Source organism: Gouania willdenowi, chromosome 19 (assembly GCF_900634775.1).
Source record: "Gouania willdenowi chromosome 19, fGouWil2.1, whole genome shotgun sequence".
Classification (NCBI taxonomy): Eukaryota; Metazoa; Chordata; class Actinopteri; order Blenniiformes; family Gobiesocidae; genus Gouania; species Gouania willdenowi.
In genome coordinates this window covers 8,269,779-8,297,245 of record NC_041062.1, presented here as the reverse complement: position 1 = coordinate 8,297,245, position 27,467 = coordinate 8,269,779, and the positions used below count along the sequence as shown (strand labels likewise).

The following is a 27,467-nucleotide window of genomic DNA, read 5'->3' as shown; positions in this document are numbered from 1 at the left end:
AACAAACTATTACTGGTGCTCTGCTGCCACCTATTGGACAGCAAAGTGTGATTTATTATTATTTTTATAACTTTAAATTAAATTAAAAAGAACAAACATAGTGCAAGTGTCAATTTTTTTTCTCTTCACTTAATTTGAACAGTATTAATTGTACAACAATGTAAAAAACCAGAGGTGTAAAGAGTTCTGATATATTCTACTCAAGTAGAAGTACTGTTACTTCATTGACATTTTACTCAAGTAAAATTATAAGTAAGTTATGCATAAAATATTCAAGTGCAAGTAAAAAGAAGCTCAATTAAATAGTACTCAAAGTAAAAGTTACTAGTTACTTCCACGCCCCACGTGTTGTTTTTTGATTAGAAATCTTGCAACAGTTCCCTTGCATACAGTAAACATCTCATGTATATAATTTCAGGAAAATGTTGTTTCTAATTTGTTTTTTTCTGAAAATAGAAACTCAGTTAAGCAGCTTCTGATGAAGTGATTATTAAATGTATTTTCCAAAGCTGCAATGCAATGAGTTTTAGATGCAAAAGAATGTGCTTTTAGTTAAGGTTTTTTTTTTTTTAACTTAAATTTTCTTAAATAAAAAAAAAAGAAAAAGATAAATAAGAGGAATTGTCTGGTCACAATTTACGTGTTTGCACAATATTGTATAAATATCACATATATAATAATATAATACGTTTTTATTAGGCGTCCGCGTAGGTGCCTGATTAAAAAAAAAAGAAAGAAAAAAAAAAAAATCAAAGTAAGGTTTCAGGAAGCAGACAGTCCGTGTTTGTGTCCACAGCGGTTGTTAATTATCAGTTAATTGGACCGTGTCGTGCATGTACAGGGACTCTGCGTGCTGTCTGTGATATCGGGGGAGCTTTGACGGTGAAAACATGAACACAGTCGATTATCGTCCACAGGAAAAAAGTCGCTGTGTTTACAAACCGAACGAAGCCGACCGAGGTAACACTGCAGGTAAGAGTGTCCACACGTGAGTAGATTTAACGGAGTTCTGCTGAAAATGACACCGTTATTAGCTGGTTTTCTGTGCAAGGGCGCGTCACCAAGGAAGGGGGGCTGGGTGGAAGCCCCCCCGTTCACAAGTCATAAATATCCAACATTCTTCTAACCTATATTTTATTTTATTTTATTATTTCTATGAAATTTTAGCTCTATAGTTTCACATAGTTAATCTTTTATAATCCATAAAGAAACCAGTTTCAGTATAGGCTTTTAGATGTTTGTTGTTTTTGTGTTTATCAGACAAAAATGTCATGATAAACAATTACATTTATCAAGGAAACACTACTTTGAAAAGAAAAGAGACTGTCCTTTTGCTGATGGACATTTAACAAATTGAGACATTTTCTCTTTAAAATCAGTTTTTGATCATGTTTGTTATACAGAATTAGATGCCCCTGCTCAGATGTTTTTATTTTTAAAATGTATTTGTATTTTTGTAATGCATTTTATTTGAACGAGAATTATATTTGAGAAAGTGAAAGTATAGAATGCTTATGTTTGAGAATGTGTGTGGGAAATAATTTAGTTAATAATTAATAATCATAGTAATGTATTAATATTTAAATAATATATAATTATGAAATTTAATCAGTATATTTTTGATCAATTACTAGACATTTCAGGCGACCCCATTTTAATTCCAGGCAACCCCACATGGGGTCACGACCCCAAGGTCCACCCAGAGCTCTTGTGTGTGAAGGAGGAAGAGGACAATCTGTGGATGGTTCCAGAAGCCGAGGATAATGATATGAACCGTCTGCAATTCACAGTGACGACTGTGAAGAGTGAGGATGAGGAGGGAATAACAGGAAGTAACGAGGACACATATCTGAGCAGACATCGCATACCTGATGGTAAATTTCTCAAATGTGATTTTTTTTTTTTTTTTTTTTTTTTTTTCCGTCTGTGAAGAAACTTTGTAGCCACTACCAATCCCACATGTTTTGGTTAGCTTAGCATGTAGCATGGGTCAAAAAACGTAAAAGAGGTGGGGTTTTGTTAAGTGTTATTTCCCTGACCTGTAAAAATGTTAGATTTTATTTTCATTTCTAATAATTGTAATTTTCTAACAACTAATTGGTTGAATGCAACACTTCTGTCAATAACCAATCACAGGCTAAGTCACATGTGGTCTGCTGATATAGAAAATTTGGTTTAAAAACATATACATTTTACTGATTTATTATGAAGCCTTGTATTTAATTGATCGTTTAATCCAGTGTTTTTCAACTTTAGGTTCATGACTCCATGTGGGGTCTCATGAAATGTCCAGTAGTAATTGGTAAAAAAAAAAAACTTGGTGATAAACATTAAAATAAATAATTATCATTCTTTTTCAAATTAACACATCACACACACACACACACACACACACACACACACACAATAAATATCTAACAACTGTACTCTATACTTAAACCATCTCAAATATAAATCTAGTTCAAATAAAATGCAGTTTAAAAATATCTTGTCATAAAAAAACGAATCTAAACTAATTCTAGAAAGAACTAAAAGTCCACCGGGGTCGCCAGAAATTTGTGATATGAAAACGGGGTCACGACGTGAAAAAGGTTGTAAACCACTGGTTTAATCTGTGATCACCCCCAAGAATCCTGAGTGGAGTATCATGAATTATTACTGTTTTATTGTTTCAGGGCAACATGAAGATGTGTTAAAGATGTGCATGAAGGAGGAGGAACAGGACAATCTCTGGATCAGAGAGGACGACGATGTCAAGCGTCTGCAATTCACAGTGACGACTGTGAAGAGTGAAGATGAGGAGGATGAGGAGGGAAAAACAGGAAGTAACGAGGACACATATCTGAGCAGACATCGCAAACCTGAAGGTAAATCTCTCAAATGTGCTTCTATCTCCAAGTTTGTGAAGAAACTTTTTAGCCACTACCAATCCCACATGTTTTGGTTAGCTTAGCACGTAGCATGGGTCAAAAAAAGGTAAAGAGGTGGGGTTTTGTAAACAGTCTCATTTCCCTGACCTATAAAAATGTTAGATTTTATTTTTATTTCTAATAATTGTAATTGTTGTTTTTCAAACTAACATATCTCACACACACACAAAATGAATATCTAACAACTGTATTCTATACTTAAACTTTCTCAAATATAAATCTAGTTAAAATAAAATGCGGTTTGAAAATATCTTGTCATCAAAAAACGAATCTAAACTAATTCTAGAAAGAACAACCACTGGTTCAATCTGTGATGAGCCCTAAGATTCCTGAGTGGGGTATCATGAATTATTACTGTCTTATTGTTTCAGGGCAACATGAAGATGTGTTAAAGATGTTCGTGAAGGAGGAGGAACAGGACAATCTCTGGATCAGAGAGGACGACGATGTCAAGCGTCTGCAATTCACAGTGACGACTGTGAAGAGTGAGGATGAGGAGAAGCCTCCTCTTCAGAGGCAGGATGAAGAAGGCAAAGAGAAGCAGGAGGATGCAGGAGCAGATTCAGACTCTTCAAACCCTGAGGTCAGTGTTAGCGAGTGGCAGAAACCAATGAGAGGCTTGGATCCTCAACCTGAGGGTGGCTACAGCAAGATGGGAGTGAGTTCTAACGCTCCTAAAAAGTTCTTCAGCTGCTCCAACTGTGGGAAACACTTTAATCACAAACAATCACTTCAGAGGCACATCAGACGTAATTCAGACAGCGGCTCGTCCAGAGGCTTCATCATGTTGGGATGCGTCCGACTGAAGCCGAACACCGACTCGCACACTGGAGAGAAACTATTCAACTGTGACGTCTGCGGCAAACGAATAAAGTACCGACACAACCTGAAGACGCACATGCGCGTCCACACCGGGGAGAAATCCTACGGCTGTGACGTGTGCGGACAAAGATTCGCGCACCAGCAAAACCTGAAAACACACAAACGAACGCACACCGGTGAGAAACCCTTTGTTTGTCAAGTGTGCGGGAAAAACGTGCGTAACCTGAAGATTCACCAGCAGGTGCACACGGGTGAGAAGCCGTTCAGCTGCAGCGACTGCGGGAAAAGCTTCAAGCGAAAGGCGCACCTGGCGACGCACATGACGGTGCACAAAGGAGAGCGGCCGTTTGGCTGCGAGCTGTGCACCAAAAGGTTCTACCGCAAGGGTCACCTCAGGGCGCACATGATCGTGCACTCTGGGGAGAAACCCTTCAGCTGTGATCTCTGCGGGAAGAAGTTCAACCGGAAAACACACCTGGACACACACTTTGCTATTCACACAGGGGAGAGACCTTATGGCTGTGCTATTTGTGGTCAAGAATTCACACAATTGGGAAGTTTGAATAGACACATGACGTTCCACCTCGGATAGAGATTCACCTCATGTTCTAATGGATGATCCATTGTTCACAGTTAGTGTTGGCCTCTGTATTTACTGGTACATACAGTAGTCTGAGAGCAGAGATAGGTTCATGGTATCAAGTGCTTGAGTTTATTGTTTTTGAAAGTATGTCATTTACAAACTAAAGGTTTTCATTAAATAATAAAGTTTAAAAAATCTATTGTCTCAGGCCTCCATTCTTGACACACCATCGGTAAACTGTATGTGTGTGTGCTGAATAAACGCTGTGACCAAAATGATGGGCCGACAACCTTTACTTCAGGGGCATCAAACCTATTTTAGCTCAGGGGCCAAATACGGAGCAGTTTGATCTCAAGTGGGCCACAGATTTTATGCAGGAAAACAAGTAATTTCAATATTATTGTGTCGTAGTTTGCACTTCTACGTATACATAAAATACTGAATATGTAAGAAACCAATATCTAAGCAATACGTGACAGATATCAGTCCCAACAGAATCTTCACTTTAAGTTTTCCAGATTTTGTCACCAATTTTTATTTAATTGAGGGAAATATTATGTGATAATGTGAGGAAAAGGGTTTTGTAAGAATTTTGAGCTTTTTCAACAGTTTAACGGTAATAATGACTGCAATCATGCAATTTAAGCATCAGGAGTGTTGAGTTTCTTTTGCACAATGATTCATATTTTCTCTGTAATTTTTATTTTCTCCTCTGGGTCAAATTGAATGCTCCAAAGGGCAGGATATGGCTCCCTTGCCATGAGTTTGACACTTGCTTTAGATAGTTCAAATGTGTCCTCTTGTCCTTCTACTGCATGTTTTTGTCCAGGAAAATGCTGAACTTTGATTGCAATGAACAGTTTTAACTGTTGGTGTTATGGTTCAACTGGTAAACATGTTGTCTTATGACTGATTTCTGACAGCACTGCTTTTAATGGTCGCAGGAAATAAATGCTTTGCAGTTTTATGTGTTGTAGTGTCATGTAAACACTGAGTGAAAACATTAAAGCTTCACTTCTACTTTGACAAGCCATTAGTTATAATCACAAATTGAAGTGTTCCACCCAACAGGTTAAACGTTATTTGTATGAGAGCTGTTTCCCCTCTTCCCATCATTACCCCTGGAGAAATAATGAGTTATGGGCTTTGGGTAAAACAAAGGAAAACCATAGTGCTGTTTTAATAGAGAACCGTTCTGTCACACTTCTACCACTAGAGGGCAGTAGGTAGTCACTTTTATTGAAAGCAAAACGTTTCCAGTATCTACTGCAGCAGCTTTTACTGGTTTACATTAAGAATAATTAAACCATTAACGGAAACCAATAATAAATAGTCCAGTGTTTGAAAATCTAAATGTTTCATTTCTATTTTTTATTTATTTGTTCCTTAAATGAAAAAACAATAATACAACGTAGAATTACCCTAGTGCTATACATTCATTAGAATTTCTGCTCTTTGACCATCACCTTTATATTTGCATCATTCATCATTCATACTTCAGCTGAGCCGAGGTTTAGGCACAAACACTCGCCACTTGTTCTTCGAGCTCCAGGGAGAAGAAAACACGACATGTTTACAATTTAAGCCAAAGAAAACAAGACTGCTGTATTGGAAATCATTACTAATTAACCAGCATATAGAGCAGCAACAGGGCCATCCAATGTCCTGCTCCTATACCCCGCCTCGCACTCTCTAAATGTCTAGTTAGCATACAGATTTCACATTTAATTAAATTATTGCCTTTTAAGTATGTAAATTCTACAGTTTCTGCTACATTTAGATCTAAAAATCTATATTTCTAAAACCCTTACATGTTTTTTTATGTACTTCAATATAAAACCTGTTCAAATTTGATTTGATTTCTTTATTTTGATTATGTAAACTGATTATGTAACTTAATAACAGTTTAAGTAAATGTCAAGAAATAACAACAAAACTGTATCTTGCATCTTCAAATTCTTGCGCATCTCGCATGAATGAAAAGGAGGAGGAAGTATAAACTTATCGAGTTTTACCTCTTTAAAAACATTTTTAGATTTGCTAATGTAACTTTAACAAAATCTCAATTTACTGACCCTTCATAAATTATAAAGTGAATAATAACAATGAATGCAATATTAAACACAATTTGAGATCAAACTATTGATAATGTGTATATAAACCCAATGGTTTTTTTTTCATATTTTTGTCTTTTTAATGATGTTAAACTGATTTTGATTACCATTTGATGGAAAATCTACTTCAAAACGAGAACAAACGCATTAGCATCCTCCTGCAGGGAGGCATCGGTATGGCCTGTAATGTAATTACATCATTCATCATACTTGTGCCATGCAGCAACAAATCCACATTCTTATTCAAACATATCTAAGCCATAAAAACAATTAAACGTAATGCTAAACCAACTGTTTTCCATGTTAATTTCCAATTCAAAGCAAAAGAAACTGTATTTTTTTCCTCACTTTAATGGAAAAATCCTTTAAGAAAACACACACCTTGCATTGTTTCTCTATTCTGAAGTCCTTCACAGTGACGCAGCAGAAAGAAAGGCCACAAACAGTTATATAACTCAGCTGTGTGGTAACGTGCGTTAAATATACATGTGAGCAAGTGGATGATTGTGTATCCGTCAGTGATCAACACAGATGCTGAACAACCTTTGATGATCGTCACATTTTTAAAGTTTCCCTGTGCAAAAACGGCTCCTCTGAGATGTTATTTTTAGAACAATAACAAGCTCAGTGAAGCTCGTTGGGCTGTGTATTCAGGCTCAGCTGTGTATCGACCCAGGAAATCAGACGTTTTATTCCTGACCTGCTTGAGTAGGATGATCTTTGGAGCTCAGCCAGCGGTAAAGTGAACTTTATAGTGTGAAGACTGCAGAGGAGATGGAAAGAGAGAAAGGAAGAGAAGGAACCAGCCGGAACAAGCGTTGGCTTGTCCAGGACCTGTCCTGTTTCTGGGCCATTTATCTACACTCGCCCTCCTACCTCTCCACCTGATTGCTAATCTAAAGTAGAAGTTCTAGCCTAGTCATAATTCCACAAATTAGAGTTGGAGAGTAAATAGAAGCTTTGAACCCAGACACAGCTTACATTGAACTACAGTGTTCTCATTTTACTGAGAATATCTTCATGTGAAAGAACCATCATTACTTTGTAACACGTTGTCTCAACAGTTCATACCTAACAATTTCATTTATTTGTTAGTTTCGAGCAGGGACAAGAAATTAAATAAAAAAAGGAGCAAAAAAAATATTTGTGTACAAGGAAACTCCAACAGAGAAAACAAAGATGTTCAAAATAATATATACAATCCATGTACACTTATAACTGTAATCATATGTTTGTTGGAAAAGGAATTTTTACCATTTTGCTTTTGTCTGTTCAACCTTTGAGAAATATACAAATCATTAACAGAAAAGGAAAAACTGACTAATAAGTAACTTAAGATATACAAGAATATATAAGCCCCACCCCAAACCTCATCGTACTGTAACTAAACCAGACGTTTGTTAAATCTCTGAATACTTTGGCATTGCAATCTCCTTACATGCATATTAAAAACACCCACAAAGTCCTTCATATCTCAATAATCATGATTTAATTTTCAGCTTTACTCAATTTGCACTTATTTTTACACCATGCATTGTTATAAAAATAATCCTCACTTTGGTTTGATACTTTACTATTTTATTGCTTGGCACCTAAAGGATTGTTAAAGATCTTGCCTGGACTTGTCTTTGCTTGTCTCGTCCTGTCTCATCTTACATGGAATGGGTGATAAATCAATGCTACGGGTAAATAGGTGCATCTCAGCTCCTTAAAGATGGAATAATCTGAACCCAGAACAGTTTCTATTTATGAGATTATTGTCCAGGAATAATGTCTACTCTAGAGTATTCATTAAAACTGAAACTCTTTATATAAAGCAGAATTTTAGGATCTAGTTTTTAATGTGGCCCCTTGACAGAGATACTCTTGTGCCCCTTTTTTTGCTCCTTCACTGTCCTTGTGAGGGCGAGCTCAACGAGGACTTTTGGATTATTCATGGGAACCATAGGTATGTGCAGTGCAGTGTTGGTAAGTCATGTTGGACAGATGTGTCCAGCTGTGCTCGTTTCAAACTGAAGTGAAACCAGACACGTCTGACTCAGTATGTGCAGCTGTTTGGGTGAAGATAGACAGTTTTAACCCATCAAAGAGTGGAGACGGGATAGATTTGGCTTTCCAGGAATGCACAGATCAACTCAAGCTGTTTGTGAACAAGGCTCCAGGCATGAATAACTAGTAAATGTTTTACATTCACAGTGAATCCAGTGTAAAAAGCTGTCGTCGTGGCATTTCAAAGCAGAAATCCATTGTATCCTCTGCTTTTCTGTTTCCAGGGAAACCATTGACATGTTGCTCAGAGTAGAAAATGACGAGTGGAGAATCGAAAGGTGGAGGAGGAGGAAGATTTAGGGAGACAGGCTCCTTTTGGAGAAATCAAATGTTAAAAAATAGGAAACCACGGCTGTGTTCATTGACAGTTTCCCACCTATGATCTCGACATCATCGCCTCTCAAATACAGGGAAACATTATATCACCTGATGTGTTGCTTCTCATTAAGAAATCTCATCCATAAAAGTCCCAAAGGGACCTTTTCTTTGCTAGCTAAACATTCTCAAATACAGATGTGAACATTTCCCTCATGAATCCATCAGCTGAGACAAAATCCCTCCATCATGACACCAGTGGCTCTACTTGGAGCTCCTCCCAATGTTTGTGTTTCTCACCAATACTCTACAGGCCTGATCTGATGAAGCTGCTGCAGTTGAGCTGAGTCAACAGCCGTTTTCCCCACAGCTTTGACTTTCCCACAGATGGACTCCCAGATGGTGTTTCTCCTGTTTAGATTCACAGTTCCGAGGCTAAGGTGGTATAATTTTCACCGGCGTTTATTTGTTTTGGGAAGGGGTCGCCAGATGTCTTCAAGAAACTAGGAAAAGTATTTGAGCCCATTTTTGCTTATTTTTGCCCTTTTTCTGCAACTCCACCAAATTTGCCATATTTTAACCTATTTTCATCACTGTTTCTTGCCATGTTTTTGCTTTTAACACATTTTTGTTACATTACTACCATTTCTGCTACTTTATCAAGTTTCAATTTCTTTTTTTTTTAGCACTTACTGTATAAACCCTTTCCACCACTTTTATACTTGTCACATATATTGACCCATTATTGTCACTTCTAACCTTATTCACCATATTTCATGCTTGTTTTTTGTTGCCAATTTAACCGCATTCACGATTTGTCACTTTAAACTTATTGTTTCAATATTGACACTTTGAATACTTTTTACCACTTTTCTGTCTGTTTTTGTTCCACTCTAATTTGCAACTTTTAACCAATTTATGTGGTTTTGAAAATCCCATTTCACCACCTTTTCCACCATTTCTGGTCATTTTGAACCCGTTTTATTTCTGATTAAAACAATGATTTACATCTTTATGATGACAATATACTATGGCCCAAATAATAAACTTCCTGGATAACAGTGGATATTATTCAGATAAATAAATACATGTGGTTATCACAGATTAATAGAACAATGGATCATCATTTTGCTGACTATGGATGACCCCAAAAAACTCCCCTTTATTCCCCCTTATAGATGGACCTGTCTCCACATGACTGTTCTTAAATGTCCATGTTTGTTTTCAACCACCTTCAGGTGGTCTCTGGAATCTTTATTTTGGGGGTCGTGGGCTGAAAAGGTTGAGAAGCACTGCGTTAAAGTACTTTAATGGATTTTGACACAATCTAAAGCAAAAATAGACCTTAGGCGATAGAAGAATCCATTACATTTTGGAAGGGATCCAGATCAAAATACTCATATTGAATTTTGCAATATTTTGTAGATTTTGTCCTCTGACTAAATGTTTTCGTTTATTCATACTTTGTTTCTTTTGTGCCTAATCGGAGCAAAGACGTGACACTAATGTTTTGTTCACGTTGAAAGCTACTTAGACTTTATGTCTATAAATAATATATGATACATTACATAAGTATTCATCCATGCAACAAAGAGCAGGCTGCACACAGAGGATGAGGGAGGATCCGACTGAGGCTGGATTTGTGTGTTCACACAGATCTTTTTCTTCCCTTTGGCGTGCGTACGTGCGTGCGTGCGTGCGTGTGTGTGAGTGAGAGACAAACACAAAGGGAAAGTTGACTCGGCTGCTGCAGGAATTCAGGCTGATGGAAGGAGAGCATGAAGGAAGTGGAGTGGTGGGGGGGTTCCATCCATCCTGTATGAGCACTGGGATTAAAGAGCCTTTATTTGCCTTTTCCTGCTGTTATGTCACAGTGTGGTAATCAAATATTCTGTTCATCTGAGTGAGTCTAATCTGTATTCATAACACACCATCATCCATCCATCTAAACACACAGAGGCAGAAACCACAAAGCATTTTAATTACAATTTGTATCTCTTTTGGTGCATTTTTTTATTAAAAAAAAAAACTATTTCCCTTGGTTATTTAACAATATCCTCTTACTTTATTTTGAATTACTAACACATTGCTTCATACTCATGTATGCCCTTTAAATATTATATATTGTAACTGTCTCAGTTTGTACAATTACTTTCTGTATTATATTGTATAGCAGACATAGGCAACTGGTTGTCCGGGGGCCACTTGCGTCCAGTGGTTTAATTTTGTGCGGCCCCCAAAACAAAATTGTAATTCATGAAGTTGGTAGTTATGAAGCCCAACATAACACACAAAACCCCAGAAACACAGAAAACAGCAACATGTCAACAGAAGTACACAAATTGATAACAAAGACACACTAAACAACCACTTAAACACAAAATGACTACAAAAACCACAACATATACAAAAAGACTTCAAAGACACACAAGATTACAACACCAAAAGGCAACACAAATTCGCCATATTGACAAGAAAATAGAGAAAATTTATTCTAAAACTCCAAGAAATCCACACGTTTTCAATTTACTCAAAATGATTACATGCACTCGTGTTCGTCCTTTTAAAAAATTAATTGTGCAGGTATATATGTATTTATTTTTATGTTTTGTATTAAACACACACAATAGGACATGCCTATTTAGGTGTCACTCAGATTTTTTTTTTTTAGATTTTTTTTTTAGGCTATAATAGCTTTCAGACACATGGATTGTATGCTTTTTATTGAATAATGTATGCATTTATTAATATATTTATTTATTTAGCTGTTCCCTCCTGCAGTTCCCGGTCAGCAGCGGCCCTTCCCCCTCCTCCCCCTCCTCCTCTTCCTCTTCCTCACCATCCTCTTCCTCCATTCGCTGCAAAACCCTCCGTAAATGCATTTGGAATCATTGACGGGGAAAGATGGCGCTGTGGCTGTCAGCACCTCGGACAGCTCCAGGTCTTCCTCAGAGTCACACATCATCATCATCATCATCTGGCCTCATCTGATCGCACGCGCTCTCCTCCACTGTCAGTGCGCGCGCTCCCGGTGATGCGCGTGAATCCAAGCGCCACTGCGGCCAACAACGGAGGAAATGTGATGGTAATCCAGGTTTTTCACCATCATCTCATCCGCAGATTAGAGGCTGAATAAAGACTCTGATCCGTCTCGATGTTAAACCGCCTCAGGATGAAGGAATGACACCGTGTTTGAGGAACATTGGTACCCAGGTTTCCTCCCTCTGAGCCCCGCAGCCTCACCGCCTCCTCCCGGTTCCTGCTCCACCGGCCCTGAACATGTTCCTGCTTCTAACCGCGATGTCTTCGCTTTCTTTCGGCACCGGCTTTGCCCTCAACTCCCATTTCAGCCCCGGTGAGTCACACGAACACACACAGTGTCACAGTGACGATATGTGTTCAGACGAGACGAAAATGTAACGAATTCAGTTGGAGGTCATTTATGTTTTAATAGCAACGCATTTAAATCATACATGTGTCAAACTCAAGGCCCGGGGGCCAAATGCGGCCCTTTAGAGCAGGGGTGTCAAACTCATTTTATTTCAGGGGTCAAATATAAACCAGTTTGACCTTAAGTGGGCCACAGATTTAAACTGAGGTAAAAGAACAACTTTAACATTATTGTGCCCTAGTGTTTAATATCAGTTGCCATTCACTTAAAAAAAAAAAATTGATTTTTCTACCAATGTTTGTGTATTTTAGACAAGGGGTTCTCAACTCTTCTCACTCTGGGACCCACATTTTACCACGGTCATTAAATCGCGACCCCACTTTTTAAAATGATTATTGGTTTTCAAAAATACACATATATTGTTTTTATTGTCCCCGCCACAAAGTGTGAAGGGGATATACTGTAGGTTTGAGCTCCATCCGTTCGTCCTTGCGCCCGTCCGAGTTAAAGGGAACAGCTTTTCTCAGAAACCATTTAAGAAACGATAACTAAATTCGGTGTGTGGCTTCAAGGTCTCAATACCTTGATGGAGTTTGAAAATGAGAAGTGCGCAACTATTTTTTCCCCGAGATATTGCCCTTTTCCCATTTTTTTTTACTCTGTTCAAGGTGTCTTCAAAGGGGACAGCTTTTCTCAGAAACCATTTAAGAAATGATAACCACATTTTCAGTGTGGCTTTAGGGTCTCAAGACCTTGATGGAGTTCGAAAATAAGAAGTGTGCAAATATTTTTCCAGGAGTTATTGCCCTTGTGCCTTTTTTTTTTACTTTGTTCGGGGTATTTTCAAAGGGGACAGCTTTTCTTGGAAATTGTTTAAGATAGTTAGATATTCTGATGTGACAATATTTTCTTATGTATACATCTAAGTTCTTAGATTTAGAACATTTAGGAAAAGGTTGTGAGTTATAATGACCAATTTGGCGGGGGATGTTGATGAATATGTCTTCTTGTTGATAATGTCATTGTCATCTTTTCCTGTTTAAATGATTTTACTGGATACTATACTTCCCAAAATTGTACAAATATGCTGAATAAGGTTAAATGATTCAGTTACTGTTGTTAATTTGACATGTTATATTATTTACAAAGGGCACACAGTGATGTAGTCGTTAGCACGTCCACCTCACAGTAAGAAGGACCTTGGTTCAAGCACTGGAGTAGACACTTGGGTCCTAATTGTGTGGAGTTTGCATGTTCTCCCCAAGTTCTCTCCATGTACAGAGAGACCGTACGGTTGATTGGAGTCTCTGAATGTGAGTGGTTGTGTGTTGCCCTGCGACGGACTGGCGCCCTGTCCAGGGTGCACCCCCTCCTAGTGCCCAATGAGAGCTGGAGTTAGTTACCAGCAGACCCCTGCGACCCTAAAAAAGGAGCAAGCAGGTCGGAAAATGGATAGATGATTTACAAAATTAGTGTTTTTATGCTGAGATTACGTCTCATGAGCAACGTTAGCCACACTGAGGAACCCTTGGACACCCGTTTAACAGCAAAGATCCCATAGAAATGTGTGATATTCTCCCAAAATATTATTACCTTTAAATACCCCCAACCAGAGAATCATCCTCATGTTTTGCATGAAATCCTGTCACACTTTTTAGACATTCAATCACCCGTTTTCTGGTGAAACATCACATGGAAATGTGTGATATTGTCCAAAAATATGCATGTGAGGCATTTCTGGGTCATGTTGGGGCCAGAATTTTATTGATTTTACTGTTTCAGAATGTGAATTCTGTTTTTTCCTGCCCGTTTTCTGCGATTAAGGAAAATCTAAGGCAATAACTCATTAAACTAACATCTTCCTGCCCTGTCCGTGCTTTATTCTCATCAGCCTTTAGTTTGCACCTGATTATAAATCAAAGAAATTCTTATTGTCCTTTTTTAGTAATTCTGTGAAAACTAAAGTTCAATCGATCCTTTTTGTCCTATTGATTTCTAATCTGGTGTGAGGTTTTATTTCTCGTGCCGTTCACATCGTTAGCTTGTAAATATGCTCTCCTCCAACATGTCAGCTGTTGTCATGGAGATGAAATCGCTGTGATGTATCTAAGCGAGTTCTGTGAGAACTGAGCTCTAAATTTATCATCACTGGAATGGATTTACAGGATCACTCTGGAAGATCCATCCCTGGGTGAGATTTAAGAAATGTCAATCTTGGATGCATGTGGAGAAAGGAAAGCTTGATCATCTCCCTTAGGAGAGCTCTTCTTCTCTGCTTCTTTGTCTACTGTGAAACCGCAGAGTTGGAACTGTCGCCCCCTGTGGTCACACAAACTGTTTTTATCCTCTTTCTGTAAACAAAAGATATTTACATTTCCATCTTTAACTTTTCCTGATTATTTAGAGCAACTTAAATCAGCACAAGTTATCATTGTGACCTAAAAAGCTGCTAAATGATCTAAAAGTTGCTAAATGACCTAAAAAGCTGCTAAATGATCTAAAAAGCAGGCTGAATGTTTCACTCCAATAGAAAACAATGGGATGTTTACAGGCAGTGGGACCGTGTGACATCATCAATCACGTGATTTCAAGATGGCGGAAATCAGGCTCTATAACTGTAAAGTAGTCCTTTTTTAAAAGTTAATAAAATGAATATGGTGTATAACTGCGTTTTGTGAAACATTAATCTACTAATATGTACATTTCAAAGGGTTTAGGCCACATTTGTAAAAAAAAAAAAAAAAAAAAAAAAACAGTGGAGAACCTAACTTAATTCTGCAGGTTATTGTGTAATCTCCTCCATTATGCCATAAATAAGTCCGAACCACTTATTGGCAACAAACTTACCTCATTAAATCTAACTCTGTAATATGTTTTTTAATGCTGTGCAGGGTCTAGTTTTTGTCCACCATCAGGTCCTCAGGACTGAGACATAAGACGCTGGATTGAAATATTTCTGCTTCCCAGGAGAGAAACCTTGAAGGAATTTGAATATGAAGTGAAAAAGATTAGAAGGCATATGAAAAGCAGGGAAGGATTTCTGATGAGAGTTGTTACGTCACAGCTCAGTTTGAGTGGGTGCGTTTTACTGGCACTGCTGGCTGCTTTCCAGGGCTCAGGGTATACATTACACATCCTCAGAGGGATCCCTGCTGCACACACAGCAGTTCACTGATAGTACAGCAGGGCGGCGGAATCTGAAGACCCTGCTGGACCAGACTCTCACCATCTGACAGCCGCGGTGTGGATTTAAGATTTGAATCGGTCAAGTTTTTGTCCTTCACGTTAAAGTGAAGGATTTAACCTTAGATCTGAGATTAAATCTGATGGATGAAGGTGTGGAAAAGACAGGATTTAGATTAAAGGCCAACTGAAGAAGCAGAGGGTGAAGCAATGATTGAATGTAGGGATGCATGATAGTTATTGCACATACAAACAATTTGACTTGTTCTTTGTGCTTGGCAACAAGATGCATGGGGCAAGATAATTTTTATATATAAATAAAAAACCTAAACAAACAATTTCTAAAGGGTTCCCATCAATCATTCCCATAGTACCTGTTAGCTGACCTCACACACTGCGCATCTTTGGAGTCCAACGATTGCGACTTAATTTCGCCGCAGTTTTTATTTTTCTTATGTTTAACGTTTATTTTAAACACATTAGGGATAAAGGAAGAGGACTTATGAGCCCCCTAGTGGCTCACGAGGCCCTGCACACTTGCATAGGCCACCTATAGCCAGAAACGCCATAGGCAGGGATTAGTATAAATATTGTGAGACAATGTGCACCAATGAATTGACCTGATATTATATTTGCCGTCTGCAACAGATAGAATTTAAGGATTCCTAGAGCAGTGGTTCCCAAACTTTTTGTGCCCACGGTACATCAAAGGACAAGTGAAAACACGCCTACTGTGCAAAATAGCCATTATAACACGTGTTATCACTCATATCATGACAATATCTGTAAATATGCATAATTATTTACTAATGCCAAATAAAATGTGACAAAGACAACCATATTACTCATGAAAAATATATTAACAAAATATTTTGATAAAATGTAGGTATAGAGTTTGCCTCTTTAGTATGAAATGAGTGCATACAAAGTAGTAAATTAAAAAAAAATATATTTTTGTGTAGTTTATGGCAATAATAATGTATGGTTGTCACAAAATCTTCCCTCACAGCACACCCGTGTACCGCGGCGCACCGTTTGGGAACCACTGTCCTAGAGCAAGGAAAACGTCTTTAACATTCATTTTCAAGTGACAAAGGAAAAAATAAATAAATACACAAACAACACAATAATAAATAAAATGACAACAGAAATACACAAAATTAATAAAAAAAAATAACAGAACATTTTACGAAATTACCACAAAAATATACAAACTTCAGGAATGTTGTTAGTTGCAGTTCTCATATGGAATTTTGTACTAATAATGTAAGACAGATTTATTCATAAAAGTATTTTCTTATAATTGATTAATATACTTTGACATTGATTGTCATCTTGTTGGGTGTACTGTAGTATGAATCATATTTTGGTGATTTATAAGTTATAGTAGATTTACCTTTTGTAATATTTTCAGTGGCTTTTGATTGTTTGTTTGTTTGTTTGTCTGTTAGCAAAATTAACAGATTTGGACCAATTTTTAACCAAAGACAGACCCTTACGCCTTGGAGATTCTTCATCAGTTTCAATAATCAAAAAATGAGGAAATGTTGGAAGTTTCTCGATTATCCCACCGAGGTTCATCTCAATCTGGATTCCACATTTCATTGCGAATTATTGAATAAATGGTGGTCCATCATTTGAAAAAGCGAAATGTTTTCAGATATGATTCTATAGATTAAGTTCAAACCTTTATGTGAGAAACATCTGGCCCAAAACTTGAGATGGAAACAGAAACACAGCTTTGATTTAAAGTCACTGACAAAACCGTTTAAATAAAAAAAAAAAAAAATGGTGTCCGCAGAGAGTGTTTGAAGTGAGGCGCGAGTTTGATTCTAAATACTTCTGCACAGCTGGGATTGTTAAACTCAACGTGATTACATAAAATACATTTCATACTTGAAGTGGCACGAATTCATATCACTGAGGCATCGTCGGGCTGGTTTCAAGCTGTTCTGACATTAGATCCTTTTGATTAAAAAACACACATACACACACACACACACACACACACACCTCTGCTTTCCACAGTTTCGACATCACTGCTTTCATCCCCGTATCATTTTATCATTTATTATGGATTTTGTTTGTCCTATTTTACACAGTAACCGCTGTATGATCTATTACTTTAATTTTAATGCGTTTTTTTTTCAGTTTTTTTGTTTTGGTTTTAAATTGGTAAAATAAAAAACCAAGTTTATTTGTTTGAGAAAGGACGACACACAGATTAAATACAGACCACACAGACATAATGTCCGTATTCAGTAGAAATACCTACATAAATCAGAGATAGGCCACTTTGATCACAGTGGGGAGCAACAAATATGATTTTCTAACCTGAGGGCCACATTACAAGAATTCACATCATCATTTAGAAGTTACAACAACTAATCTGATTGTTTTTGTCTTTTTTGTACATTTTTTATTTTGTTTTGTGCATTTTTGTTGCTTTTTTGTGGGTTTTTACTTTCATTTTGTGTTTTTTCCTCTCATATTGTGTGTTTTTTGTAATGTTGGTTCATCATTGTATCATTTGGTATATTTTTTCTCAATTTAGCTGTTTGGGGGTACTTTACGATGCGAGATTACCTCTTATCGCGCTAACTTCCAAGATTTAATCAGTGTGTGCTGGACTACGAAACTCGCTAACGTCTTACGGAGCTAAATCACCATGGAAGCTTGTGCTAATCGGCTAGCCTGGTCGAGAGCAGGTTTTGCTCTGGCTAGGATTTTAGCGAGTGATAAAGTCCCGCCTCCTGACCAATCAGAAAGCAAGCTGTCCAATAAAAGGTGATGTGTGAACACGTCACTGTGTGGATCTGATCTGACAGCTGACAGAGTAGATCCACACAGCATCGATGTCTAAATATTGTCTACATCAATGCATTCCTTTCATTTACCGATGACATCCTTTAGAAAAGATATCGATTTAGATCTGATGGACTGATCTACAATCACTCGTCCACGCATACGGATCGAGATACAGGTTTCATCATCTGACTCTGTGAATGCGTAAAAGCGTCACATTGTTTATGATATGAATCCATTGAATGGGATATACCATCCAATGGATTAATATGATGAATAATATCACACTTTTACGCATTAACAGTGTCAGCAGCTTCTTGCCTTGGTTCTTTCATTCCTGCCTTTTCTGTAACAACAGTGTCTGAATTATGGATTTTAATTATGCATAATTTTAAACTTAAGCAACACCTAACGGGTCGGGACTAAGTTATGAAGCGGATCAGATCTGAGCGAGCATAACGCTCCGCCTCCTGATGCGCAGCGCTAACAGTGTTGCTCTTCGCTGTCATCATGGATTTAAATTAATTATATGTATTTAAGATCATAAGCTGTTCCTCCTGTGAAAATGGTCACTACTTCTCCATTATAGTGATTGGTCAGACGCTGCAATCTCCACCCCTTTCATGTGAACGTGCACGTACCCAGGCTGAAATCACTTGGCTTAAATTAGCGTGTTGTGATTGACTGTGAGATTAATCCAGGATGTAATTATCTAGGTTCGTAGCATAGGGCCTTGAGGTTCTTGTTTTCTGTGTTTATGCTGTTATTTAGTATATGTTTTTCTCTTTATTGTGTGTTTTTCTTGTCATTTTGTGAATTTCTGTTGGTTTGTGTTTGTATCATTTTGTATATTTGATCTGTTTTTGTTCTTGTTTTGTGTGTTTTTGCTGTGTTGTTGTTTTTTGTGTATTTTTAGTTCAGTTTGTGTGTTTTTGGAGTAAATTTGTGCTTTCCTCTCCTTCATTCATCTTCTTCATCATACTACAGCTGAGTTTTTTCATTGTCTACAGTTCTGCTCCTCCGTGGATATTACCACATCAGTCTGGCTTTAATTCCTAAAGCTGAGCCTCTGCAGTGTCACTGTAGGCCGAGGTTTAGCACGTCCGTGTTCTCCTGTTGTGTTTCTGACTAATGGAGCAGCTGATGGAGGTGGACATTTGTAACCAGCTTGGTTTCCTTGATGCTGCTGTATTTTCGTCCACAGCGCTGGATGTGTATACTTCAGCTCCTGGGTAATGCGTTGATTAGAAAATATCTCACACACAATCACTCATACAGCACTTTCATTACAGAGGTGGTGAATTGTTTTCTTTTTTGAAGTCACACATGGCATTTACTATTCTCGAGTTTTCCACAAAATGTTTTGATATTAGTCGAGTAGTTTAATGAAATAAGAATCATGAAATAGATTTGTTTCATCTTTATTTACCTGTCGCTGTGCATTATCACCTGTTCTATGTCTTTTTTTGAGTGGTTTAATTAGCTAGCATGGGGACAATTAGCTTGTGAGCTTGGAAACACTAAACGCTGCTGCTTCTTTCAAAACAAAAGCATGTCAGTGTGTTAAATCATGCAAAACTGGATTTGATTCCTTCTTTTTACTGATTTTGTGCGGGAAAATGAGTAATTTCAACATTATCGTGCCCTAGTTTAAACTTGTACGTACACATAAAATACTAAATATGTAAGAAACCGATAATATCCAAGCAGTAAGTGATAGATATAACATCCAACAGGGTCTTCACTTAAAAATTTTAGATTTGTGACCAATTCCTATTAAATTAAGGGAAATATTATGTATTAATTTCAGGAAAATTAAAAGATTTAGTCAGAATTTTTTAGTTTTTTTTAAATAGTTTAATATTGAAAATGACTGCAATCATGTGCTATAAGCACCACAAAAACTGTTCTGTTTTCAACAATAATTAATGTTTTTGCTGTCATTTTTACCTTCTCCTGGGGGCCAAACTGGATTTGACCCCGGGTCTTGAGGGTGACACGTGTATTGCACTGTTTAAGGGAGAGTAAAGGCTCATTTTATTACGGGAGCTTTTCTTCTCTGCTTCACTGTGTACTACGAAACTGCAGAGTTGGAACTGTCGCCCCCTGCGGTCCCAGGTTTTTAGCCTCTTTCGGTATATAAAAGATGTTTACATCAACATCTTTAACTTTTCCTGGTTTTCTGGAGCAACCAAAAGCAGCACAAGTTGTTATTTTGACTGAAAAAGCTGTTAAATGATCTAAAAATCAGGCTGAATAGAAAACAATGGGATGTTTACAGGCAGTGGGGCTGTGTGACATCATCAATCACGTGATTTCAAGATGGAGGAACACAGGCTCTAAAATTGTTAAGTAGTCCCAAATTAAAAGGCAATTAAATGAATATGGGGCATATTATTGGATTTTGTTAGACAAAGATCTTCTAATATTTGAAAGATTTTAGGCCAAGTTTGTAAAAGCAGTGGCGGATCCCTTTAATCCTCAATACCAATCTGACTTTCTGCACTTTCACTGCTCACATAAAGCTTTAAACATGCATTCCCTAAAATCCAATTAACTGCTTTTTGTAACACCTAACAAATCCATTTCCTTCCTCTCAAATGTTATTTACAACCAATTCTCCAAACCATTGCACGTCCGCTTGCTGCAGTCACTTCCCGTGCTTTTTTTTTGTTGCTGTTCTTGGCACATTAACCAACCAACTGTCGATTAGGACGGCGGTGTGAAACTGAATCGTGTGTGTGTGTGTGTGTGTGTGTGTGTGTGTGTGTGTGTGTGTGTGTGTGTGTGTGTGTGTGTGTGTGTGTGTGTGTGTGTGTGTGTGTGCGTGTGCGTGTGCGTGAGAGCACTTCCTGCACATTTGAGGCCCTCTGACGATGTGCTGAAGCAGCAGGAGTGAGACACAACGGGAAGAGTAGGCGTATCTCCACACATTCCTCGAGTCTAAAACGGTCAAAAATTTGAGATTATTATTAGAGAAATGCTGGACATTTGAGTCTTAGAATAAACTTTGAAATAGTTGTTTGTAATAATGTAATTGCTTGGATCAGATCATCAAAGTTCTTGATCCTTTCAGCCCCCGACCCCAATAATAAAGGTTCCATAGACCGAGGACCCCCACTGTACTGGAAGGTGGTTGAACCAATATCATCCAACCAGCAGCAGAAAGGGGCGTTTTATAATAATAATAATGATAATAATACATTTTATATGTATTGCACTTTACAATAAAGAAATCTCAAAGTGCTACAAAGAAAGCCTAAGACCTACGATGAACATAACTAGCAAGTTGGTGACTGTGGAGAGTGGAATTTCCTGACCAGCAAACGTGATAGAGGTTATGGGGGATGTATGAACCTGATGTGGAGTGCCGACCAGCATGGCTTGAGTTTGGAACTGTTGAGTTGTAGGAAGTTGAGATTCATCCATGCCTTAGTCTCCTCCAGACAGGTTGTCAGTGTGACTGGTGATGAAGATGATGAAAGGGCTGCAGGGGGTGATGGCTGGGGGACACCACAGGTGGCCGACTGGGTAGAGGATTTAGCGCCACCATTGGGGACACATTCAGTCTGTCCAGCCAGATAGGACTGGAACCAGCTCAGGGCCAGGTCGCGAAGACCAACGGTGGATTGGAGACGATCCAGGAGGATGGCATGATCCATGATGTTTTGGTTTATAAGCGGATACACCCCCTTCTAAGGCAGAAATACCCCCTTCTTCTTATTCGCTTCTGAATTGTAACTTAACGTCCGGTGTCATGTACTGAATGTGCATCGTACTGGGATTGTATATGGTTATAGTTAGGATTATGATCTCAGTACGGAGGTAAACTCAGTATATATATAAACATCCTAGACAGCACGGAGCAATAAATATCGCAGAAGATCTAGACATGTCCCGACAATGATTTTATCAGTGAGTAACTGAAATATATATATATATATATATATATATACATATATATATATATATATATACTGTATATCCCCACAAATAGTTGATGTAAGCACTGAATAATGATATTTACTGTAGAGAATTAAGAGAATGATAATTAAGAATTAATATGGTGAAAAGAGGTTAAAAGTGACAATAATAGGTCAAGATATGCAACGTTAGGTGGATAAGAGGTGGAAAGGGTTTATAAGTGCAGAAAATGTCTTGAAAGTGGAAAAAAGGCATTGAAATTTCAGAGAAATGGCAGGAATGTAAGTAATGTAGCAAAAATGCATTAAAAGCAGCAAAAATATGGCAAGAAAAAGTGATAAAAATAGGTTAAAATATGGAAAATTTGGTGTAGTTGCAGAAAAAGGGTAAAAATCCGTCCACTTTGGGTTTTTATATAACCACTTTAAGCTTATTTCTCTCTATGATCAAATGAACTGAGAAGTTAGAGCTGTGATTTTAAAGGATTTACCCTCAGCCTGAGAAATGGAGCGAGTGGCTTTAGCCTCAGTGTGTGACTGTCCTGCACACGGAGATAAGGACACAATAAAAAGGAGGGAGAGTTACCAGAGAAGGATTGCGGAGGAAGCAGCTCCGTGTTTGTTCCTTGTGACTGTCCGTGCTGTGATGTTCTCCCTCATGGAGTTCAGTAGGAGGAGAGAATAGCTGGAATGAACGTTATGATGCACATCATTTATTCATTTCTCATCTCACATCATAGCAACATGGCTAATGCAGCCATTGTGACAGAATTCTTGACTTTTTTAAAATTTTATTCTTATTTTTAAATCTGTATAAATATTTTGACCGATTTCTCAATATCAGTTTAATTTTCGATAATTATTTGAACAATAATTTGAATGAAAAATAATTAAAATAAAAATAATCCTTATTTTATTTTATAATCCTTATTTTATTACATTTATTATTATAGTATTTTTTATTTATTATTTTATATCATTGCTATTATTATTATTTTTTTTTTATTATTGTTGAATTATTTTAATATGTATCTCTAGTTTGTTTTTTTGTTGTTTTAGATAATGAAAATAAAGATGTATTCTATTCTATACTAAATCCCAAAGCAGCAGCAACATGACTAATGCAACAATTGCTTGACAATTCTTTTTCATTCGTATTTTTTATTTAAATTAATTAGTATTATCCAATTTTTTAAATATGAATTACATTTTATTAAATTTGGAAATTCATTTGACGGTAGGAAAACATTTTTATCAAATGAATTTAAATGAAAAAAAAATTAAAAATTACATTGAGGGTGACACCAGTGGAAACCGCTCCAGTTCAAACAGAAGCTAACTACATTTATAAGCCTCGGCTCTTTTGATCTCACTGTAAATCTGTTTGAAATAATGTGATGTTCACGCTAACCTTCACTGATGCTCTGAGACTTCTAGTTTCCTCACATCGTGCCTCACTAAGACCAGTCGCCATGGCAACCCAGCACGGGCAGAGAATAATCGTCAACTGCCTGAAGAAAAGCTTTTTCTTATAACATGTCGATGATGATGATGATGAGGATCCAGTCTGTTAAATGCAGACGCCTGATTGGCTGAGAGCTGTTGCACTGATTGTGGATGAAAGCTGAGAATGTATACAGTGTTCAGTGCTTATATGTGTCATTTAAACATACTATTGTTGTTCTTGTTCACTGAAAAACCAGAATATAATGTTTTAATATTATTTATTGCAAAAAAAATAAAATTATACATCTATACAGATTTAGATAAATGAGAGCAATTAAAAGCCTAAAATAATAATACAAAATGTATAATAAACTGTTAAATTATATTATTCTTGTGAGTCAAGTGGGTGAAGAAGCAAATTAATACATAAAAAAATATGAATTCAATTAATTCAATTATTAAAACAAAACAATAGACAAATTAATTAATTACTAAATTGAAAGACCGAAAGATAGATGTTTCCAGCAAGTTCATTTTGTCTTTTTTTGCGTAAAAAGTTAAGATTTTGTTTATTCAAAAAACTTTTTTCAGGAAATTGCTGGAATTATGAAATTAAATATCATCTTATGCTTTTATTTTGAAGGATATTTATTCATGCCATATACTAACTCTGCTAACAGTATATAGCAACAATTATGTACTTAAAAACAATGTATTTTTTCAGTATTTATTTACTAATAATGTAGAATAATTTTGTAAAAACAAACCGTTGTATTGTGGAAAATGACACTTTAGTTCTGTTTTTTTATGTAATTGTGTTTGTTCTGAATCTAATGGGTGTCATTGAGAGTTCCAGCATTAATGAAGGTTTAATGAATGAATGAGTGGCTGATAGTGGAGAACCAGGTTCCGCTATAGATGTAGGCACAGCGTGTGTGTGCAGGTGTTGCGTAATCGTTCCATCTCTGTGTCTAAAATGTGATGACGATGATGATGATGATGATGTCACATCTGGCCACGTGTAGCTCCATCAGGCAGGGCGGGAACGCTTCATTCTGCCTCAGTGGCCTCTGGAGATTTACAGAGTGAGAGAAAAACTGTGTGGAGAAGAACGACTGAAGCGTTTTTCCTCCCCAATTTAGTCTCACAGCCTGGACTGATTATTTATCTGAATAAAAACCACTGTTATCCAGGAACTTTATTATTTTTGTGCCTAATCATCTTAAAGATGTACATTAAAGATGTACATCGTTGTTTTATTCAGAAATAAAATGAGTTAAAAGTGACCAAAAATAATGGAAAAGTGGCAGAAATGGGAGTAATGTAGCAAAAATTGATTTAAAGGAACAAAAATATGGCACGAAAAAGTGATGAAAATAGGTTGTAATTGGTGTAGTTACAGAAAAAGGGTAAAAATAAGCAAAAATTCAATCAAATTTGTCAACAATCTTTCCTAGTTTCTTGAAGGCATCTGGCTACCCCCTACCAGTGTCTTGCGACCCCAATGTTGAGAACCCCTGATTTAAACGAGTTGTTCTACAAGCGACATCACAATATCCCTCTCTTCACTGTTTTGTGAAATTCAAGCAGTCGTCGACATGTTGAGCAGTGATTAACGCCTCGTGCATCAAACTAAGGTTCAAGCCCAGTAATCTCTCCTTCCTTAGAGCGCGCTCACATTCATATTTACAGCCTGTGTGTGTGTGTGCGTGTGCGTACACGTGTGTGGACTAAACTTATCTCCTGGGGAAAAAAGCTGCTTAATTTCTCCTCCAATGCATTTTGTGTTCAGTTTAAATCCTCACAGCGTGCGGTGCACTGACACCAAACAAACCCACAGACCACACTGAGACGTGAGAAAAATCACAACCTCCAGCTGTTTACGATGCAGACCCTTTTCTACACACGCATATACACACACACACAGTGAACTTCCTCTGACTGGTGGGAGATGAGAGAAGCAGGACAAATGAGAGACATGATGTTTGTGATGGAGATCAGACGCCCTGTTGACTCTCAGTGTGTTGACCTTTAACTGATCTCACACACACACATACACAAACTCATACACTCCAAAGAACACACGTTGTGTTCACGCGCACAGATCTACAATTTCTAATTTTTAATAAAACGTGAGTGTTGTTTATTTGTCTGTTTGTGTCCACAAAACATTTTTAGATGATTAAACCCCAGGAATCTATGAATGCTCACCTGCACTGTACAGTATTCAGGTATTTTGATGGAGAAGTGGCAGAAATGGAAGTAATGTAGCAAAAATGCATTAAAAGGAGCAAAAATATGGCAAGAAAAAGTGATGACAATAGGTTAAAAATATGGCGAGTTTGGTGTAGTTGCAGAAAAACGGAAAAAAAAATACGCAAAAATGTGCTCAAATTGTTCCGAAAATATTTTTAGTTTTTTGAAGGCATCTGGCGACCCCGGTATTTATGTCAGTCACAATAATTGAATTATTAATTTGGTTATTTTGGTTATTTCAAGTCACAGAATCGTTTTGGATCGAATCGTTCTAAATTAGCCAATATCGTCCTTGAATCGAATCGGCAAAAATAAAACGTGATTCCAACGAATCGTTGCTAAAATGAATCGTTACAGCCCCAACAGTCAAAGAGAACATGCTGAAGATTTAAAATAAGCTCCAGGTTCTTTATTGATCCAAGACACAAGGTTTATTGTGTTACTTTATGAACAAATATATGAGGATTTAGGAAATTAGCACGTTAGTCCAAAGATCTCGTGTTCAAGGATGATGAACCGAGATCTTTCACTAAAAGTTCATCACCTTGTTGGATAATGGTGATTGATGGTCAGAAGGACACTGATTGGTCAAAAGTGTAAGAAACTATTTTTTTTGTTCTATTATTGTTGATCCTCAGGCTGGATTATCATTTGTAATTGAGTCATGCTCATTCAGCTCTAAAGTAAGAGCTCTGAGTAGTTGCTCATATGTTTTCTGGAGGAGGATACGCTGCACAGTTTCTACCTCCTCTTCACGTCTCTACAAGCTTGTTCTCCTTTTCATCATTTAGTCATCAAGACGTGCTTCAGTGCTTCAGCTCCGTGCCCTGCGACGCTAAAATTAGCTTCCACCTCTGAGCAGCTGAGCTATGGGATTCTCAAGCTGCTCGTGAAGCGGTAAAATAAAACATGCAGCGTCCCACGAAAACCTCCTTTCTTTGTTTCTAATGCTGCTGTTTAACGGCCTTTGTAAAGGATCCTCCACTGTTTTTACAAATGTCTTTGAAATGTACTTATTAACAGATCTATCCCTTAGAAAACACATTGTTTTGCATTTAATTGTCTTTTAAATACAGGACTACTTTACAGTTTTAGAGCCTGTGTTCCACCTTCTTACAGTCACATGATTGATGATGTCACACGGCCCCACTGCCTGTAAACATCCCATTGTTATCTATTGGAGTGAAACATTCAGCCTGATTTTTACATCATTTTTGCATCATTTAGCTGCTTTTTCAGTAAAAATGACAACTTGTGCCGCTTTTTGATGGATTTTGTGTCTTTTTTAAATGAATGAGTGAATGGAATAGTTTGAGTCACTAATTAGATGCAAAATTATTCTGTTGATTTAAAAATACGTTAAAATGTAAAATACAAACCCATTTCTCAAGCCTGAGTGCTGTAACCTGCAACACAACATTGTTAAAACATTTCTGGAACGAATGAATAAAGAATAACTTCTCTTGAGCTGTTTAACCTTTAGTTATTCTTCTTTTTCTTGTCTTCTATCTGACCTTTTGGATTTTTTTTTTTTTACTTCATTATCTGTTCTTCTGGCTTTTTCCACTGCAATGACTTTCTCAACAGTCAACCTTATGGTGTCTCTCGTGCTTACAGTCACATTTTTTTTTACTGTCATTTCGACAATAT

The 27,467-nt window shown here is 37.2% G+C and overlaps 2 protein-coding genes across 4 annotated transcripts in view; both read left to right on the top strand.

Moving 5' to 3' along the window:
- The first annotated feature begins 741 nt into the window (after positions 1–741).
- LOC114481470 (zinc finger protein OZF-like) lies at positions 742–4,532 on the top strand. 3 transcript variants are annotated; one of them, XM_028476334.1, is made up of 4 exons: positions 742–972; positions 1,791–1,874; positions 2,676–2,867; positions 3,302–4,532. In XM_028476334.1, exons 1-4 carry the CDS (start codon positions 891–893, stop codon positions 4,342–4,344), a joined length of 1,401 nt encoding a protein of 466 aa, XP_028332135.1. In that variant the 5' UTR covers positions 742–890; the 3' UTR covers positions 4,345–4,532. The 3 variants fall into 3 exon arrangements, with proteins under 3 accessions (XP_028332135.1, XP_028332134.1, XP_028332133.1); XM_028476333.1 differs by having other exon boundaries at positions 1,665–1,874; XM_028476332.1 differs by having other exon boundaries at positions 1,635–1,874.
- Positions 4,533–11,684: 7,152 nt separating this feature from the next.
- Positions 11,685–27,467, top strand: part of aatkb (apoptosis-associated tyrosine kinase b) — a 44,994-nt gene continuing 29,211 nt past the window's right edge. Inside the window, exon 1 of the mRNA XM_028476294.1 lies at positions 11,685–12,168. Within this exon, the coding sequence (XP_028332095.1) occupies positions 12,093–12,168 (76 nt within the window). The 5' untranslated portion in view covers positions 11,685–12,092. The remainder of the gene's footprint in view (positions 12,169–27,467) is intronic.

Coding starts and splice junctions, on each gene's coding strand:
- LOC114481470 (XM_028476332.1), top strand. CDS start 891: ATGAACACAGTCGATTATCGTCCACAGGAAAAAAGTCGCTGTGTTTAC. Junction 973..1,634: donor CGACCGAGGTAACACTGCAG/GTAAGAGTGTCC, acceptor ATCAATTACTAG/ACATTTCAGGCGACCCCATT. Junction 1,875..2,675: donor CAGACATCGCATACCTGATG/GTAAATTTCTCA, acceptor TTATTGTTTCAG/GGCAACATGAAGATGTGTTA.